Source organism: Ascaphus truei, chromosome 6 (genome assembly GCF_040206685.1).
Source record: "Ascaphus truei isolate aAscTru1 chromosome 6, aAscTru1.hap1, whole genome shotgun sequence".
NCBI classification, from domain to species: domain Eukaryota; kingdom Metazoa; phylum Chordata; class Amphibia; order Anura; family Ascaphidae; genus Ascaphus; species Ascaphus truei.
In genome coordinates, this window is record NC_134488.1 from 11,971,157 (window position 1) to 11,991,188 (window position 20,032).

Sequence of the window (20,032 nt, forward strand, 5' to 3'; positions counted from 1 at the left end):
ACAACCAGCTGCCATAAAGCAACTTAATCTTCAAGTATCTCACAAGTAAACCCAATGAATAAACAATACAATTATCACTCATCACCACTGACCTTGATTAAATCACTTGTGTTTCTGCTGCTTGCTTTTTTTTATCCACAGTTGAAGATAAAATCTTGTTTATACAATGACTCCCTACTTATACATAGCTGGTACTCCTCTAAAGTACTAGTACTGACCCTATGAACTTTGTTTGTGTATTTCTGCTATTCTCCATTCATTAGGTACTGAGTTCAGCAACACAAGATCTAAAGGATGGAATAATATCGGCGCAAGGTTCTTTTCAGTTCCTGCCTAGACTGCTCATACTCAAGCAAATCTCCTTGGGATGTAAGTCTCAATGTACCTTCTCTTCTTAAACACCTTAATTATAATAAATTAACAAACGCAGCTCTGCTTGGGGAACAAAGGCACATCATAATAAATTTAGGTCATAAACTATTCTACAAGGGATTGCTGGTTTAATTATGCACTGAGAACATTACTTGTCTAACTTCAAGAAGAAACACAATGGTGATAGTTGAGGACTGACCATAGGAATAATTATCTGATATATGGAGAGGAGATACAATACTGTATAGGCCTTTGCTTGGAAGACAGACATGGAAGGTAAGATTCCTCTAGAGCAGTGGACTCCCCCGACCCTAATTAAATCCGAACATGCTCTGCTGACAGGAGAGCTTCCGGAAGGTAATTATATAGCTAAACATTAGAATTGAAGGGAAAATAACCCAACCTATTCAGCCTAACAGAGTGTGAGGTGTCAGAGGGAAGAAATAAAATGATGCCATAGATGAGTTAGAGGAGAATAGATAAAAAGAAAGGAGTGGAAGTAATAAAGAAATTGAGTTAAAGAGAGAAGCAAGGACCAGTATGTTATATGCTATGTTTACCATCCTGAGCACTACTTTTTTGCCAAAATCTCCAACAATTCTCTATTTTGGAAACCAAAAGTGATGTATAATATTTTTGGTCTCGTACATCATAATCTCCATTGTAAGTTCTTTCAGCTATATATATATATATATATAAAACTATAGCCAATGCTAATTACATGGACTGTACAGGTGGATGAACTATTCACATTATTGCATAATCTGAACATTTTGTACATTACCAGCTTTTGGGCAAAAATGACAAGCTTCAATCACCAGAACCCAAAAAGTTGATCAAGGATAAAATTTCACCTGAGATTGAGAACATTTTTACAACTTGTTGCAACATTGCACATCTATAATGGACACCTTAATTTAAGGTGCTTTGCACTGCTAATATTGAATGTATATACCTTCCCTACAGCAGCTCCTGACTTTGTCAATAGTTCTAACCATGCCCAGACACACCATTGATGAGCTGATTTCTTTCAAATGCAGCTCTGGAAACAACCTCGCATAGTATTAAAGAGTTACAAGTGCTGCCTGAACCCATTGTCAGTACCACACTATAAGGAGTAGTATGAGTGTAAACACATGAATATCATCCTGGGACATCCAGCAGATTGGGATTCTATCAATGCAAATTTACACTGTCATATAAGAGCGAGTGTAAATTTAATCCAAGAAGACACCAGTTATCAGGGCTGCTAACAGAATTTGTTTTGCCCAGGACACATTTGAAGAATGGGGCCCCCTCACAAATGTTAATCACATTTAGTATACTTTGCCCCATCATGTATCTTTGTTTCCCCCTCATGTCTTTCTCCTTTCCCCCTAGTCTCTCTCTCACACTCTTCATGTCATTCCTTCTTTTCCCCGTGTGGCTCTTGTCTGCTCTCCCCTCCTCTCATGTATTTCTCTTCTTTCCCCCTCATCTCTCTCTTTCTTTTCCATCTTCCATTGTATTTTAATTCTTTCCTAATGTGTTTCTCAATGATGTTGCACCCGTACCTATTTATTTCCTCCAATGTCTTTCACTCCCCCCCCCCTTGACTGTCTTATTTTCCACTTCATGTAATTATCTTTAATTACTTTTCTCACCATCGTGTCGTTCTTTTCCTCTCTTATGTATTACTCTCCTACTTTATTTTCTCTTTTTTTCCTAGTGTCTTCTTTCCTTTCATGTCTGTGTTCCACTCCCCTGATTTAACCCTTCCCTCTCCCCTTTCTCAGCCACATGCTGCAGCTTCAACCCCCCCATGCTGCCTTCCTTGAGGCCCCGCCCACTGACAGAGCCCCACCCAATTATGGAGGCTCTGCCGGGCGGAAGGAATGCCCCCTCCTTGTGCTTCCTGCAACTCAAAGGGCCCTCTGCTGAGAATTCCTGTGTATGCAGGGAGCAAGGCCCCTAAATATACCGGGCCCGAGACAGCAGTCCTTGGTATATTCCCCTGTTGGCAGCCCTGCAAGTTATTATCGATCATGCCAGCTAATCTAAGAGATGAGTAGAACCACAAATACTTAAAGTTCTTGGCTGCAGGTGCCAAGGATGACTAGGGGTGTATATCAATGTGTTGATTGGTCCCTTTTTAAGACCCTTCTTATATTCAGCTGAAGTGCTGGGATTGTATAACACATTGAATAACAAGAGACAGTGTTCATACTCTTGGAATTGTTGCCAGCACTTTTGGTGTATAGACCCTAAAGGAAGATGTAAGCTAAAAGAACAATGATATATTATTATATACAACCAATTTGAGGCTTCCATTATTCACCCATCATTTTCACTCTGGTTCATCGTCGGCCAATTAATCAAGGTGCTTTGCATCAATCTTGCTCTGTTTGGGCCGGAGAATGTTTTGAGCAGTTGTTAGAGTTGGGAGACAGGCCAATATTATAATGAGAGACGACAGAGAAGCCCAATGCTACATCCAACATGACAGAAACACACAGTAAAATACTTATATATTCTCTTGAAATAGGGTCATTTAGTTTAACCCTTTGGCCAAAGCGCTGTAAGCTTGCGAGCCACGACAAGGCAGACCCTGCTCACAAGTCCTAACACTACCAGATAAAATACTAATATACCTCTATTAGGATTAAAATTCTCATTTACCTCTATTAGGAGGGAGAAAGACCACAGAGGGTCTATATCCAGCAGAATGAAAGGACCTGCAAACTAGGGAAGTGGGGAGGGGCGGGCTTAAACCTGGGAAGGAGCCACCAACCCCCAACAGCTTGCTGGGGTTCTGTGTTCAATATTATAATGACACATATCAACATTTGTGTACAAAACTGGTGTTTTTCTGTGCTATTTGCATCAGCTAATAATCCACCAGTTTTAGGTGACATTGACGTGTGTGTGTGTGTGTGTGTGTATATATGTGTGTGTGTGTGTGTGTGTGTGTGTGTGTGTGTGTGTGTGTGTGTGTGTGTGTGTGTGTGTGTGTGTGTGTGTGTGTGTGTGTGTGTGTGTGTGTGTGTGTGTGTGTGTGTGTGTGTGAAAGTGCTATATTTAAATGCAAGATTTAGCAGGACAATTTCTGCAACTATTGTCCCATGTACGGTTGCCAGGTGTCCAGTATTGAAATGGTCTGTCCTGTATTTAGATACTCTGTCCAGTAAAAATTTGAGGTAATACTGGACATTATGGTATTACCTTCCTGAAATAGTGACCTGACCGGCTCGGGGGCTGCAGGGTTTCCCTGAGTTGGGCTGTTGCTACGGGGCTGAGCAGCTTCCTCCATCCTGATTGCCTGCTGCTGGGTAATGCGGCCAATCAGAAGGAGGTGTCAGGAGCCTAGGGGTGGGGCTAATGAGAGGAGGAAACAGCATGGAGTGGTGAGAGGGGGTGTGCGTGTGCATGTCTCGAGCACGTCGCCCCTTTCCCCATTGTGTTCAGTATTTTTAGACCCATGCCAAACAGGAAATAACCTGCAGGCAAGGATTCTGGCTAGTGAAATGCAAATCAGCACAGTTATTTTTAGTTTCCTATCTATTTTGCACATGACCTCCCTGGAGCTTCTTACTGCTGCATTATACAGCATGTACTGCTAAGTCTGTGGCAAGAAGTACATAATCAGTACACCCATGCCCGGTGGGCTGATTTGCATGCAGCTAGTACCTGCTTCCCTGAGTCCTTATCTGCAGCTTAGCCTCTCCATGACAAGAAACAAAAGGGTGGTGCATGGAAAACATACACACACTCATGTGCCCTCTATCTTTGCTGTACAGTGAAGGGATTTGTGTCACTATTTTACTAAGATAACCATGTCTGGCAGGGCAGTTTGCATGCAGCATGAAAGCTTCTGATTCCTGTGCCCTAGAGGTGCTATGAATAAGTTTAGCAGCCAAGTCCATGTGTGAAGAGAAATCTCATACCTCTTCTATCTGTGAACCTATGGTGCTATATGTAAATTAACGTCTTAGCAGGATAGTGTGTGTGTGTGTGTGTGTGTGTGTGTGTGTGTGTGTGTGTGTGTGTGTGTGTGTGTGTGTGTGTGTGTGTGTGTGTGTGTGTGTGTGTGTGTGTGTGTGTGTGTGTGTGTAAGGAAATTTTGCACTTACAACTTTTAGCAGTGCTGTATATAGATAGCATTGAGAGGTTTAGCTGGGCAGTAGCAGATGCATAGGGTAATATTGCACTGGTCACTGGCCACACTGTAGCAGATCTTCCCATCATTATTGAGTTTCCTCAGCACTGAAACAATTCAGTTTACCAACATCAACCTTGTATACGGTTTCCCCACTTCACCTAACCATAGCATTTTAATGGGACGTATCCATTTCATTTGTGTTCTGCTAAACACCCTGCAAACTGCTCCCTGCTCTGAAGATTCTCGTTTATCAGCTTTTTTTGTGCAATTTCTTATTGTTCCTGTGACCTATTTCTTTTTATATTCCTGCCAAAATACCAGCATTAATCTCTTTCTCTCTCTGCCTGAAGGGAAACAGAGTAATTGGATTTATCTGCTTTTGGAAAGTGTTAGATTTAAAAGAAGGGAGTACAGCAGAAAAAAAAATACTCTTTGTTTTCATCAGTGGCACAACTCTGAAAGGTGCTTGGATAGAGAGCGAAGATGTCTTTTTGGATACCTACCTTCTTTTGATACACGGATGTAATGAACTTACAACTTATAACTTGCCTCGCGAAAAAAGCATTTTGTAAACAACATAACAGCATCATTTGATTATTCTAGCTAATATGTCAAATTGGTAGCTTCTTTTAAAATGACTAAGTCATTGGGGACCTTGACATCCAACGTACAGTAAATCCAGTGTTTCCCTTACTCCAGCAGATAACGCGCGAGAGATCCTCAGGCTTAACACAAAAAGAAAGAAGCTAAAGGAATTTGAACCCTCCCAAGTTTCATCTTACCATGTTACAAATAAATGAGTTACATTGCGGGACGGGACTAGGCAGCAGTCTGCTTGTCCTTATAATGTCGAAATGATATCATTAACATTTAATCATCTAGGCTACTAACAATTACTGCAAGAATATAACTTAATTAGGAACAAATGGTAACAAATGCACACATCAGAAATATGTGATACAACAAAGAGCTACAAAAAGTAAGACTTATCCTAGAAAGCAGGTCAAGTTTCCTTAAAGCTGCAGTTCAGGCAATATCCTGCATGTGTGTTTTTTTTTTTTTAATAAATCAGTTCTGTAGTAAGAAAACATACTTTTAGCATTTTCTGTTTTTAAAAAAACTACTTTGAAAGACCAATTTTCTTGTATTCTATTTTAACAAGCATGCTTGTTCCTTTAGCAACCATTTACATTCCCCATATTTAAAGATGTCGCCAATCTTTGCCGATCAATAGACGGAGAACGAATTGACCGGCAGCTATGCAGTTTTTTTTTTTTAGGTAAGTATAGATTGCCCACATGAAACTATTGAAGTTAAAAAAAAAAAAAAAAAAAAAAAAAAAAAAAACGGAGCCTGAACTGCAGCTTTAAATGTATTTTTGTTGTTTTTTTTTTTTTTAAAGAAAAATATAGTACTGAAATATTTTTCTTTCAATTAAACTATATTGGGATGTGGACAGGAAAAATTTAACAGAAATAGTGTATATTATTTTTACTTTTCAGAAAAGATTTAAAAAGCTGTGGTGTATTTATATACATTCTTACCAACTGTGAGTGTACATTTGTCTTTTTAAACCTTTTTATTTTTAATTACAAAAATGATCTACATTACTTATCTTTTTTTTTTTCATCTGCGGTCCATCCCCATATAGTTATCTGAATGGGAGACCCAAGAGAAACCTCATGTTAGAGCAGAATAGATGTTAATACAGAAGATACTGAATGATATGGACTCATAAGGACATTTTCAATTGGTCCGAATTCATTATTCTGCTCAAAACACCTTTATTTACAATTTTCTGTATTATATTTAATTATTATATATTTGTCACTTTAGATCACTTTTTAACACATATACATATGTATATATATGTTCCACCCTAAGGATGGTCCCGTTTGTGGACCGAAACGTTGGTATTTTGTGCCTTGTCACCAATGCAGGTCTTTCATCTGCTTTTTGCCTGACGAAGCCTTCCTGGCGAAACGTTGCATTGGGTGTCTTCTCCGGCTGTCTCCTGATTCAGCAAGTCAGCTGTGTTCCGGTTGAGCAGCTGTGGGCTGTGTTGTGCTGTGTTTGTGCAGGGAGCCTGCGTGTGTAAATCACTTTGTGCAGACAACTAAGGGTGGAGGTTCAAAGGAGCACTACTCTGTTCTCTGAATGCCACTGGTTAACCCCTTGTTTGCGTGGACCGCAGGACTGCAGGGACTCATGAGTGTATACCCTTGGTTCACGTGAATATGCTGTTGTTGTTTTGGGGGGCTTACTACTATTTTTTCACAGATGTCTCTGTGTTCATCAGAGATCCCCACTATATCAGCTTATAGCACACTAGCTGATATACCCGACGTTGCCCGGGATTTCATTTTCCCGCTCCCCCCCTCTCTCTCTCCACATTCCCCTCTCTGTCTCCCCCCTTTCTCTTTCTCCCCCATTCACCTGAATCTGTTCCCCCCCCACACAGCTCCGCCCTCCCCACTGCACAGCTTGCCCCCCCCCCACTGCACAGCTTTGGCTCCCCCACTGCACAGCTCCGCACCCCCCTGCACAGCTCCGGCCTCCCCCTCCTGCACAGCTCCGGACATCCCCCCCCCTCTGCACAGCTATGGACATCCCCCCCCCTCTGCACAGCTACAGATACCCCCCCCTCTGCACAGCTCCGGACCCCCCCGCACAGCTCATTGGCCCATGGGTACACCCGTCCCCGGCGCTCCTTCGCTCCCCAATACATCTTTAAGAGTGGGCAGTAATAGCACGGGACTATATACATTTCTTGATACTTGCTTCCATGTATCCACCTCTGTTCGTTACTGCTCATTAGGGCTTCATTCTTTCTAGCAGCATACACTCCTTCCCAGTATATGATACCACATGTATTGCCACTTGTATCCATCTGTAATTGCTACTTTCCACCAGGGTTTACTATGTATCATATATGCATTGGTTGTGCTAACACTCTAACATATGTACTTACATCTTCCCTGATATGAGGTGTATGTACCCTGATCTGAGGTGTATGTACCCTGATCTTAGGTGTATGTACCCTGATCAGAGGTGTATGTACCCAGTTTTCAGGAGAGTTTTACATTGACCCCTCTGGGACCTTAACGATTTTCTGTGAGGTTTAACTGTGAGGCGTACCCTCAGGCGTACTTTCTCTGTCTAGTGGTACTGAACTATTATGTGACACTATTTGGTACCTCCTCACACCTTGTTTGCCGACATTATTGTTTTTTGACTTTAGCACTTTGGAGACGGTCTAGTTACATATGTTTTTTAAATATTTTTTTTTTAGCACTTTTGTCTGGTTTGTCATACCTTTGATTGCATAGTTAATAATTTTGTAATTTTCTTTACCCGCACTTATAGTGCCGGCGACAGGGAGGCGACGTCAAAACAAATGCATTGCCGCAGTCGCGTGCGCTTATAGTAAGCGCACCTTATTTCCTTTTTTCAATATATATATATATATATATATATATACACACAGAGTTAAACTTAAAGTGGGTATATTTTCTCTTTAGCACACTTTTTCGCTTTGATATTCCTTTTAATTACAAATCATAAAATATGTATTTAAGCCTCAAGGGGGAGATTCACTAAGGTCTATTGAGACGTAACGCACCCGATCTGGCATTAACCGCTATTCAAGTCAATGGTCAACATTGGGTGTGTCACCCTGCAACCGACTTTAGCGAAGCTACTCTTAAGCTGGAAAACCATTATTTCCTATGAGCGGAGTTGACAGGCATTTTATAAACGTAATGAAATCTGAAAAATACAAGCAAGAAAAAAGTTGTACTCAGCTCAAAACTAAAGTTACTAAAAGGGGACATCACCAAAGATTTATTTACCTGAACTGTATCATGAATTATGTCTTTTAAAAGCACTAGGCCTAGCTATTGGGTTATCAACTGTTACAAATAAACAGCTTTAGTAACGAGTTCTGCTTAGTATATTTATGAGTATTTACTGCTCTCTGATGCTCTGCCACAGTTGCAAATTCCTGTTTCAATCAAGTTACATGAGTTGACACGAGAGGTCCTGGAAACACCTCTAGTTTCACCAGTTACATCCTCCTTCCTCACCGGGGAGCCAGTGAGGGTTGTAATTATAACTATCAAGAATCAATTGGACAAGTTAATCATCAGCTGTAGGAGAGAGAGCAGTATCATGCTCTGGAGCCACGTGCCAGAACTGTGGTGTAACTCTGCAATTACAGGACGCCCAGCGCCTCCCTCTGCACATAGCATACTGTGTACTACATTGCTCCCTGAGTTATATATCTGTACATGGGACCCTATTCAGTATGCAGTGAATCCACTCCCATGTGCTGGAGAGGCTCCAACTAAATGAAATGCACAACAATCCCCTCCAGCATGGGAAGAGCCTTTACAGCATACTGAATAAAGGTCTAATGCACACACACACAAACATAAATATCTATCTATATAAACACACACACACATATATATATATATCAAATAAAAATATCACTTGTGGGCAGATTCACATGTTTTAGGCAGGTATACCCGCCATAACTTAAAACGTATATACTGTATATATAACAACACAGAAAGCAAGAAAACCCACGTAAAGCACTCTGATAATCTAGAAAGTGGAGGGAAAGGTATTGACCTCCATATCACCCAGCGTCATCCGCACATCAATCCGCAGGTCCAACCAGGTCCAAACGCTGACCCCTCACCGTAGATGGTGAAGGTAAAGAGGAAGGCTATTGTAGGTCCCTCCACCTATCTGACGAGCAACACGGGTGATATTTACCCTTTATTCTGAGAGCTAAGTTCTGGATATTTGATTCATGCACATAGACTGCTATTTGTCCACTACTGCTACAGTCCCGTCTCCCATGATACATATATGGGATATTGAAGATGTGCAAAGATTACCATGTCCACTTTTACTATTGACATTTTGGGACTCCTTTTTCTATTTCAATCAGCAGTGCTTACACTATTTATCTCCAGCCTGCACTGTTTGTGCTGACACACTGCTAGTATTATCTAGCATTCTATGGACATTATATGCTCTCTCAATTTGTGGAACTTGTATCCCCAACAATGGACCTCTGTCCTTTGAGTGTACTAATAATTTCTGGCCTCTTGCTCAGTTCAGTTCCATTAAGTGTATTATTTTTTCCAGCTGCATATATGTGCTGTGTGGACTGGACTGGACGGGCCGGTCATTACTCTCAGTGGGAACTTTTAGATCCCACTGTCTGTATAGGCAATAATATCCTGCTCACTCTGCTGCTGTTATTATGCTATCAGCACTTCATTAGAGTTAGGTCTTTGTCCCTTCAGTCAATTTATTTCAGTGCCAGTGGGCGTGTTGTTATTACTTTGTTAGGCTTTCTTTAGGTCCCGCTTGGTCTTAATCTGTTTTTTTTATTCATTTCTCTGTGTAATTGGTTTAATAACATTTTGTAGTTTCTATATTATCCGAGTGCTTGATGTGGGTTTTCTTTCTTTCTGTGTAATATATTTTCCACATAGCACAGCCACCCGCATTATATTAGCTGTACTTTGTGGCTTTTGATAATTATTATTCGTTAATGATTTGTTGACGCGGTTATTTGTGTGTTATATATATATAATTAGGGAAAATACAAGTAATAGTGAAAACGTCGAATAATGCTAATACTGTAGCTCAGATTTATATGTGGTGTTTATTCTGCAGAGTAGTTCACTCACTGATGTCACCCTTTGGTCAAACTTCTCTGCTCATACCTTTTTTTCGTTATCCTTCATTTGAATGGCCAGCTAGGACTTGGTAGGTTAATGCCAGCTGGGATGTAGTAGGTTAATACCAGTGAAAACACGAAGAAGGCGGGATCCACTTCATATCATTATAATACGTGTTATAATTACCTCCTCCCCCAACTTCTCGTAGTCAGCAATTTCACTGGCGTCATATCTATAGACTCAGCGCTGTTTATTGAGTTTACATCACAGAGCGGAAATAGTGAGGATAACCTTATAGAAGTACATCAGTTGCTGTACTTTGTGTCATGCTTCAAGGGTACAGTACTGTAGGTTGAACTGATGATAACACATTTTCTATATGCCTGGGGTTCTTTTTAGGAAAGTGTTGTTTTGTGCACATGCCTTTTTCATATTAACGTTTGCAACTCATTGCAAAGGTTACATTTCTGACGGCAAAATGCGTGAAATGTAAAAAGAGATTTTCGCCATTTCAGAGTTGGTGAAAGCTTGGTGTTATTGACTGTTCTATAATCACAGGGTGGGAGAACTCATGCTAAACTCATATCTATATACTTGTACAATGCATCAAGTTGAAGAATGTTTGAACAAACAGTGATATATGTATTCTTTCCCCTGTTTTGTCTTGCTTGTGTTAGTGATCGATTTACAGTAGGAAGTAGAAGGTGGTTGCATTACATGGATTATAATACGAGGTATCAAATACAGCATCTTGATACATTTTTTTTCCTTGTGGCAGAAAATCCACCGGTTCTGGCTAGGAATAAACCTCTCAAGCAAACACTGGTGTTAAATTTAAGAGACATAACTAGCAATATGACGAAAGAGGCAAGATTTTTTTTTTTAAATTTGGGCATGTATTTAGAATGGTGTTTAATACACAGAGCCATATTAACTAAGAAGAGCAAATCGACAAGACACCTTACAGACCATTCACTTAAATTAAGTCAGGGGTATATGCAGGAAGAGTCACAAATGTAATATGTGGTGTAAATTGAAGCAAGTAAACCAAAAAGTATATTGCATGTGCGTGTCTGTGTACAAACTTTGGCAAGTGTAATGTAACGGTAAGGTAGGTATATATATATTTATATTTTATATATAAATGGAAATATTACTGTATGCTCGTTTGCATGTCTTAGACAGGTCTGCAACCCCGCCTTTCACCTTTATCACCCAGCACACAGCACTTCCACTGCAGCAAAGGATTCTGGGAAATGACATGCAAATGAGCACAGTGCCACCTTTTGCTTCAAAACCATTGAAAGGCGGGGTTGCAGACCTGTCTAAGACATGCAAATGAGCATACAGTAATATTTCCATTTGCTATACTGTATGCTTTACTGTGAAGGGTTTTTGTCACTTTTGTTTATCCACCATAACACACACACACACACACACACACACACACACACACACACACACACACACACACACACACACACACACACACACACACACACACACACACACACACACACACACACACACACACACCCTCTCTGTGCATCATTTCCTAATGTTTCTTTTTTCATTGTCACATTGATATAAAATGTACCCATGTACCAAGCAGATATGTACAGTAACACAGCACAATGCATCAGGCGTGCTTTCAGACACCGAAATAAGCTTCACATGTAACAAGTCACATAACGACCTTCATCAATACCCACAATGTATTTTAAGTTTAGTATTGCTTTTTACAACTACATTATTGAATTACCCGAAGATGACCAAAATCATGTTATCATTGGTCCCAAAGTGCCTTTCAGTTTTGGAATGTGTAGTGTGGCATCGCAATGCTTTGTACATATGGGCCACAGTGCGCTTGGTATATGTGATATGTATATGTTAATATGAGAAAGGAGTAGTAATAGGGGAAAACACATAGCTTATACACATGATGTTGTGTGTACGGTTTATATGCGAGAAGGGATCACTATGATGTTAACTAATCTCTATACACTCAATGGCAGGAGCAGGGAGGGTTATAGATGTTGATTTAAAGCACTGATAGATACTCCTCAGAGGCACAAGCTGTCTGGGTCAATGCAAACATTGCCCTCTGCTGGTAAAGAGCTATCATGACAGGTTCAGCAAAAGTCCCACAGCCTGACGTTAACAGGTGTGTACAGTATATTTATTGTGTATTAAAAAAAAATCTGAAAATATATTTGTGTAATATATACATGAATATATTGTTGGATAATATAAAATAAGCATACATAGTAGATGAGGTTGAAAAAAAAGACATAGTCCATGAAGTTCAACCTACAGTATGCTAAATGTAGACGTTTTTTCTACATGACATTAACAGCCACACTGCTTCCCTGCTCCCCAGGACACTGCATGCTGCCACAGCAGGAGGGACGTGCGCTCTGTATACAGCATATTACAGCAGACAAAGGCAGAGAACCGCGTGCAGGAATCTAACACACGTCCATTGATTGACATAATAATAATAATGTCTTATTGAACCAAAACTCATTCCTTATTCTTCTTGCTGCTGCTTCTTTTATTTCTTCCCGTGCTCTGCCAATCTCCATCTATCTCGTACCGACCTGTGTCTGCCTCACCTTTTCCTCCCCCTCTTTTATCTGCAAATATTACATATCTTCAGCAACAATGCATGCTACAAACTGTGGCGGTGCACATGGCGTTATACTCTGGCTGCGCTTTTATTTTCTAAATGTCAATATGTCCCTGTGGGCTTGTATGCTTACATACATGTAGCAGCAGTCAGTGTGTGCATCCGTTTTAATGCATACTGTATATAGCATGTAAGTGTCATACTGTCAGTATGATTAATGCTGTATTTGTGGCACAATTGTCCTTGTCATTGTTATTAATGTGCATATGAAGTTGAAAGTTTGTAGCATTGCTTTTTATGTGTATGTAGAATTAAGTGTTTTGTCAAAGGCAATATGCCATGTTGCTGTTTATATATGTTCATATACTGAATACTGTTGGCAATTACTGTACGTGTAACTGCATTTTATATGGTATTGTTAGTATACTCCGGACAGTATTTCTATGATAAGGGAGACGACAGCACCGTTATGTTGATAAAAAAGCACAGGGGAAGCCACAGGTGTCAACACAGATAATACTGTAAGTAACATATTGAGAGAGAATAATCAGTGTCTGTGCCCATATGCACACACAGTCCTGTTTCTTCTCCTTTGCTGACAGATGAGTGAACACCGTATTGTATTGCTGTTCCTTCTGGAAACCAGGCTGTTAGGTCTTCTCCAGCATACCCAGAACCCCACAGAACAGACCCATCTCCACTCTATGGCCACTCCAGGGTAACATTAGTTCTTCTTTACCTTTTTTGTCATTCTCAGAAGACAGACCAAACTGCCAACATATACACCCTAACATATTTTCCCCATCCCTCACAAAATCTCCTCTTCCCCTATGTAACACAGTATTATATTCCAGCATATCCACCCCACATAGAAACTGGTTTCCATACGGTCATATAGACCCTCTCCTTATATAAGACTATCTGTGCACAGAGCGCACCCCTCTGCTAATAAGTTCCCATTTAAAGGGATCCACTTGCAATAGGAACCCCACAGCACACACAGATTCACATATAGACGAATCTTTACCTCAAAGACCAAGCACATATAGAATCCCATATAATAGTGTCCCCCATAGTACATAACAACTCCTATATAAGAGATCCCCAGCACAGACATCTATATAACTGACCCCACGCACACAGAGACCCTTATATAACTAACACACCACCATACACCGACCCCTATATAAGTGACAACACAGTACACACAGATCCCTATAAAAGTGAAAAGTGTCTGTGCGTGCTGGGGTGTCAGTGTGGGGGGCCCAGCCCATAATACCGATCCCTGTATAACTGAACCCCAACACACACAGACCCCTATATAACTCACCCCCCAACACACACACAAACCCCTATATCTCACCTCCCCCCAACACACACAGACCCCTATATAGGTCACCCCACGAAAGAGCCCATCTTACCTGAGGGTGGCGCTGTCCCCCTGTCGAACCGTCACGTTGTCCATGGCTTTGGGGAAGCCGGCATCCCCGCTGCGCACCGGCACTCCTGCGGGCACAAGGAAGAGGAGCCTGAGACACAGGGCGAGCAGCCACCTCCAGGGGGCGATCCCCATCCTGCCCCCAACACACAGTCACAGCTCCCAGCAGTCACTTCCCCCCGGGGCTCTGCTACATGTCCCCGGGACAGGCACCGATCTGAGCCGGGAACCGGGGGGGGCAAAGAAGCCTGCACCGGACAGACCCGGTCCCGAGATCCGACCCCAGAGACCCGATCCCGAGAGATCCAAACAGATCTGATACGGACCGGACACACCGGAGCTCCCCGGGATCCGCACTCGGAGATCCTCTCTCTGTCTCTGTGTCTCTCCGCTGTCTCTTCTTGCCTCCCTCCCTCTCTTCTTCTCTCCCTCCCTCTCCGCTCCTTCTCTTCGTCCCTCCTTTCTTTCTCTCGTTCTCCCTCCCTTTGCTCTCCCTCCCTCTTCTCCCTCTCCCTCCCTCTTCTCTTCCTCTCCCTCCCCCCCTCCCTCCCTCTTCTCTCCCTCTCTCTCCCTCCCTCTTCTCTTCCTCTTCTCTCCCTCTTCTCTTCCTCCCTATTCTCTTCCTCTCTCTCCCTCCCTATTCTCTTCCTCTCTTTCCCTCTCTCCCTCCCTCACTCCCCCTCTCCCTCTCTCTCCGTGCTCCCCTCCCCGCTCTGTCACTCTTTCCCTCTCTCTTTTCTGTCACTGTTTTCCTCACTTGATTCTCTCTCCCTCTTCTTAACCTCCCCTCTATCTTATACCCCCGGCTGTCCGGGTGTTTTTCACTCTTGAGACCTGCTCCCTGACAGCCATGGTTGTACACTTCTTCCCTTATCTGTGTACCTTTTATTACTCTGTGTGCACACCCAGCTTCCCTTACCCTCACTGATAATACACTGTATAGCTTTCAGCACCACATGGTGTTTGGACAGCCCCCACCCCACAGTGCAAGAACAGAACACTGAACAGCTCCTGTTTCCCACTGTAAAGATGCACAACTCACACCCAATATCTATACAGTGCTTTAAACAGTGAGTTTTACCCAATTAATAACTCACGCCACCTGCCCCCGATATAGATAGATATATCTATATGTAGCATCCTTCTTCTCCTGTTACTCCCCGTGCACTTGTCCACATAAAAGTCCCACTAGCTCTTTTATGCAATGGAAATTACATGTACCTTGTGTGCATATTATTACCCTCTGTCTGCATATCATTACCCTCAGTGTACAAGAAAAGTTCCCAGTGTCCCTTGTGTTCACAGACACCCCCTGTTATGTCCATTCTGTGTGTTTGGACCCATTCCGTTACCGCCTGTATACACACAGACACATTCTCTTTCCCTGCACAGCTTCAGAAAGGTAGCAGCAGCCTTATACTGTAGCTTATAGGACTGTACAAGTGATACATTATGATTAACCCTTTCACACCAAACAGACCTTCAGAGTATCAGTCCACCAACTACACATATCCTATGGCTGCAGGATGATCTACATATCCTTCCCTTGATATACATTAATGAAGCATAGCTCTGGGATCTGTGTGTGTGTGTGTGTGTGTGTGTGTGTGTGTGTGTGTGTGTGTGTGTGTGTGTGTGTGTGTGTGTGTGTGTGTGTGTGTATATATATATATATTTCCATACACACACACTGTATATTACAGTATAATCTTGTGTTAAACTGCAAATTACATTTGCTTTGGACTGTGCCCAAATGTTCATTATAAGCCACTTGATTCCTATTTAATATGCACTCTTTCCTTTACCAGTCATTTGTGTTTTTAGCTGACTGCCTGTGTGTCTTTTTTTGTCAGATAGAAGTATATATACAGTACCTCACCTGAGAATGTCCAATATTTTGAGCAGCAAATGAGAAATTAAAATCGCATGAGCTGGAAGATGTTTTTTTTTCTTTTCTACCATGACCCAAAACGTCAAAAAGGGTGATGATGACAATGTCTCATCACAAAGGTGATGACATAGGCTGTAAACTCAGAGTTGAAGGTGTATGTGAAAGATCGCTGGCATTAGTTACGGACCCCTTCACAGACTGCATGAATGGAACTTAAGCTCAAATAAACTCTATGCAACTGCAGAGATCACTTTATAAGATCTCTGCTGAACTGTATGGGACTTCGAGATTGGGAGCTTTAAGGCCACTTATGTTTAAACTTTGAGATAAGTGGTTCAGCAAGTGGTATTGCTATTGATCATATCAACTTGACCGTCTTTTAGTGGACCAGTCAGAAGGGGTGAAACCCCCAGCATTGTAAGGACTTCTGCCTACCTTCTAATAGCTGGAATAGCCATGGCTTTATTAACTCAGTATATCTGACATGATGGGTGGCACTGATTATTATTTTTAAAGGGGTTGCTGAGAATTGTGCTGGAACATGTTTTAATATAATCTCTTAGATGCCAGGTATCTGGCAACAAATTACTTAAACCTCTTTTTTCCAGTCCTCCTGGTAATGAATGGGTTCAAAAGTGTTGCAGGTCTCCATGGCAGCAAATATCTATACACCCACAGCACTGTAACACTTCTGTTTATATATAGAAATATCACTATATCACTTTATATTCTAGCATGTTCATTTTTAGTGGAAAGTGGTGTATTTATAGCTGACGCATTTATATACAGTATGTTGTAATGTAGCATTATAGTTCACAGTAAATGTGAGGAAATAACCATTGATAGATATCTAGACATATATTTATGGATTAATGGACACCATTACACCTTTGCAACACCCATGACCCCTCTGTTGGGTGCATCGCAAAGCGATGCTGTCCAGTATTTAGGGCCTTATAGAAACAAAGAGGTTCATACTATTTGTGCTAAAAAGTCTCAGTGAATACATTGAACTGAATCAAACTAAGACCCCATATGTAAGTGAGACCCTTTTAAATGCAGATTAATACATTCTCCCTACAGTACTTATGACTATAATGGAAACGTGATTGAAACAAAAGGAAAAGAGAGCAGTGTTATTGACACAAGCTGAAATCACTGAACCATAATTAAACGGTCATGTAAACCATAATTGAGACTAATAATGAAGCCCCCTTCGGTTTATCGTTTCTTATGAAATGACAGGCCATGATCACCAAGGTCACACCTACATGATATAGGATGCAAATAACCTATACGCCTCCCAGCAGTGAAGAAGTTAAAAGATTTCAAATCAACAATGCATGTTACTTTCAGCAGGCTTTTAAGAGATGCCTTGGGGATCAATCCCCTTCAGATGACTGAGGGAGGTGTGTCATTAACTTCTATATTCTCATTGGCTGGAGGTACCTGCTAGCTACACTGTGGTCTCATGTGCATAAACCCGAAAGACTGCAAAATCAGCACCGCTGCGTCAGAGGGAGGGGAGGAAAGAGATGTTCTGTGCATGGGATTTAATCATTTATACTGAGATTCAGGCTGGCTACCCTGCTATTGTAAAAATATTATTATTATTGGTATCTTATATAGCACATATGCCATACATAGAATCTCATTTACCTGAAGAGCTTACAATCTAATTGGGGTGCCTGAAGCACAGGGAGATAAAGTGACTTGCCCAAGGTCACAAGGAGCTGACACCGGGATTGAAAGATTCACCGGCTTTAAAGGCAATGACATTACTACTGACTTATTTCTTCAGCCCATACAGGCGCATTACAATAATATGTAAAAATCCGACCTTACAGTGTGTCACCATCTACTGTTTCAAATCTGTCTCCCAGTCCAGTATAGGTGTGGCAGTGCACTCACTATAGCTTTGCCATACAACTTTGGTCTGCGATGCGGGACATCCCGCCTGATCTTGCCGTAACTGCTATTGACTTGAATGGCAGTTACCACCAGATCGAGTGCGATGTCCTGCATCGGGGCTTCATGACCCCGAACCTTTGACTTATATCCCAGTACAGCACACAACTTTACACACTCTATTCATCCAGAGCACTAAGATCTCACCCTGTAGCACATAACTCTTATTCCTATACGGAAATCCGAGCACACACAGCTGTGGCAGGGAATTCAAACCTAGCCTAGTTTTCCTTACTGTTTCAATACTGCACAGCTCTACAAATACACCCCATCCCTGCCAAGAATATCTTCAACACAAAGTTTTGCACCTAAATCCTGCACGGAAGCACCCATTGTTGTTCTAATAGTAACATAGCCCCACAGTACCGTGTAACTCAGTCCTATTCTGCAGTACCATGCGCCATGCTAATCCTATTGTAAATCAACACACAAAGGACAAACATCAGATATGCTGTTGAATTAACGAACCAAGTCAAACACACAGCTATATGCAGTATGTACCAGTGCATCTTAGTACTGCTCTTTATTACCCCATGCCATTCTATCAAAGATCAAAACATAGCCCTTCCTTTTTCCCCTATATGGGTTACTGTCACCCCAACACTGGCCTAACTCTACATGCTGTTCCAGTGCACCTTAACCCTGCCCTGCAGCACCCCTTGTGCTTTGTGCCAGATCTGCAAGCTACACCCCATGCTTCCTGCTGGACCTCTCCACGGCCTCTTGTATAGGTTTGTTTTTTTCATAAGCACAGCAGGCTGCAGAAGTCTATGGCTCATCCTTGTCTGACTCCTGTCACTACACATCTAAGGGCAGCTTGGACAATACCAGACAGACTAAAGGAACAGGGCTTTCAGAGAAACTCAACGCTGATGAAAGGCTTTACTGCGGTCTCAGCGAGGATCCAAAACACATAGAAAAAAGACCAGATAGGGCAGAGAGAGAGAGAAAGGAAAGGCACTGACACACCAAAAGAAGGAGAACAGCAAACGGAAGGGGAAGAGATTGAGTTAAATCAAATCAAATCAATTAAGCATTATTGGCGTGACAGAAAACATTTCAGTATTGCCAAAACATGAGTAACAGGAGGTAGGGTATACACTTACACAGATAAATCCTGCACTGTTCAAATGTCTCCATCAGCAAAGAGGTAAAAACAGCAACTAATGCATCAAGAGTGGCAAATTCCCACTGCCTACACAATATGAACATGCGGCACTACATAATTATACCAAGCACTTCTGAACACCCTCAACCATCCATACAATACACAGATCCTTCACCAGTAGTGGAACTAGCTTTATAAAGAATAGTGGTATTGCACCCAACTTAAAAAAAGTTATGTTTTTAACCTTGAGGAAAGGCAATTTTGACCATATTGTCAATGTGAACAATATTCATACTTGGCAGAAAGGGAAAGAAGCGATATAGAAAAGAACGTCAATAAAAAAGTACAGCCGTGCTGGAATTAGGATTGTAAATGAAAAAGCAATGGTACTCTGCGACCCCTAGTACCATCCCACTTCAACGTGTGCGTGTGCGTGTGTACTTAGTTAAGCTATGGTGGGTAAAGAAAGTGACAAAAACCCTCCACAGCAAAGCATATAGCAAATGGAAATATTCCTGTATGCTCATTTGCATGTCTTGGACAGGTCTGCAACCCCGCCTTTCACCATTATCACCCAGCACACAGCACTTCCAGTGCAGCAAGGGATTCTGGGAAATGACATGCAAATGTGCACACAGTGTCACCTTTTGCTTCAAAACCATTTTTAACATGGTTACCTATAGGCTTAAGCTTGCTGCATGGTCACAGCTTTGAGCACAGCCAGGGTTAAGATGCATAGCCAGAAAACCTACCCACAGACAGCCGTTTCGACCTCAATTGGTCTCA

The 20,032-nt window shown here is 41.7% G+C and overlaps 1 protein-coding gene across 2 annotated transcripts in view; it reads right to left on the reverse strand.

Annotated features, from left to right (window-relative positions):
* Positions 1-20,032, reverse strand: part of LOC142496660 (opioid-binding protein/cell adhesion molecule homolog) — a 655,940-nt gene that overhangs the window by 236,264 nt on the left and 399,644 nt on the right. The window contains exons 1-2 of one of the 2 annotated variants that reach the window (XM_075603367.1): positions 15,162-15,203; positions 14,263-14,347 (exon numbers count right to left, since the gene is read on the reverse strand). In XM_075603367.1, the coding sequence (XP_075459482.1) occupies positions 14,263-14,306 (44 nt within the window). In that variant the 5' untranslated portion in view covers positions 14,307-14,347; positions 15,162-15,203. Of the gene's footprint in view, positions 1-14,262; positions 14,348-15,161; positions 15,204-20,032 lie in introns of those variants that run through there. The other variant, XM_075603366.1, reaches the window with a different exon arrangement.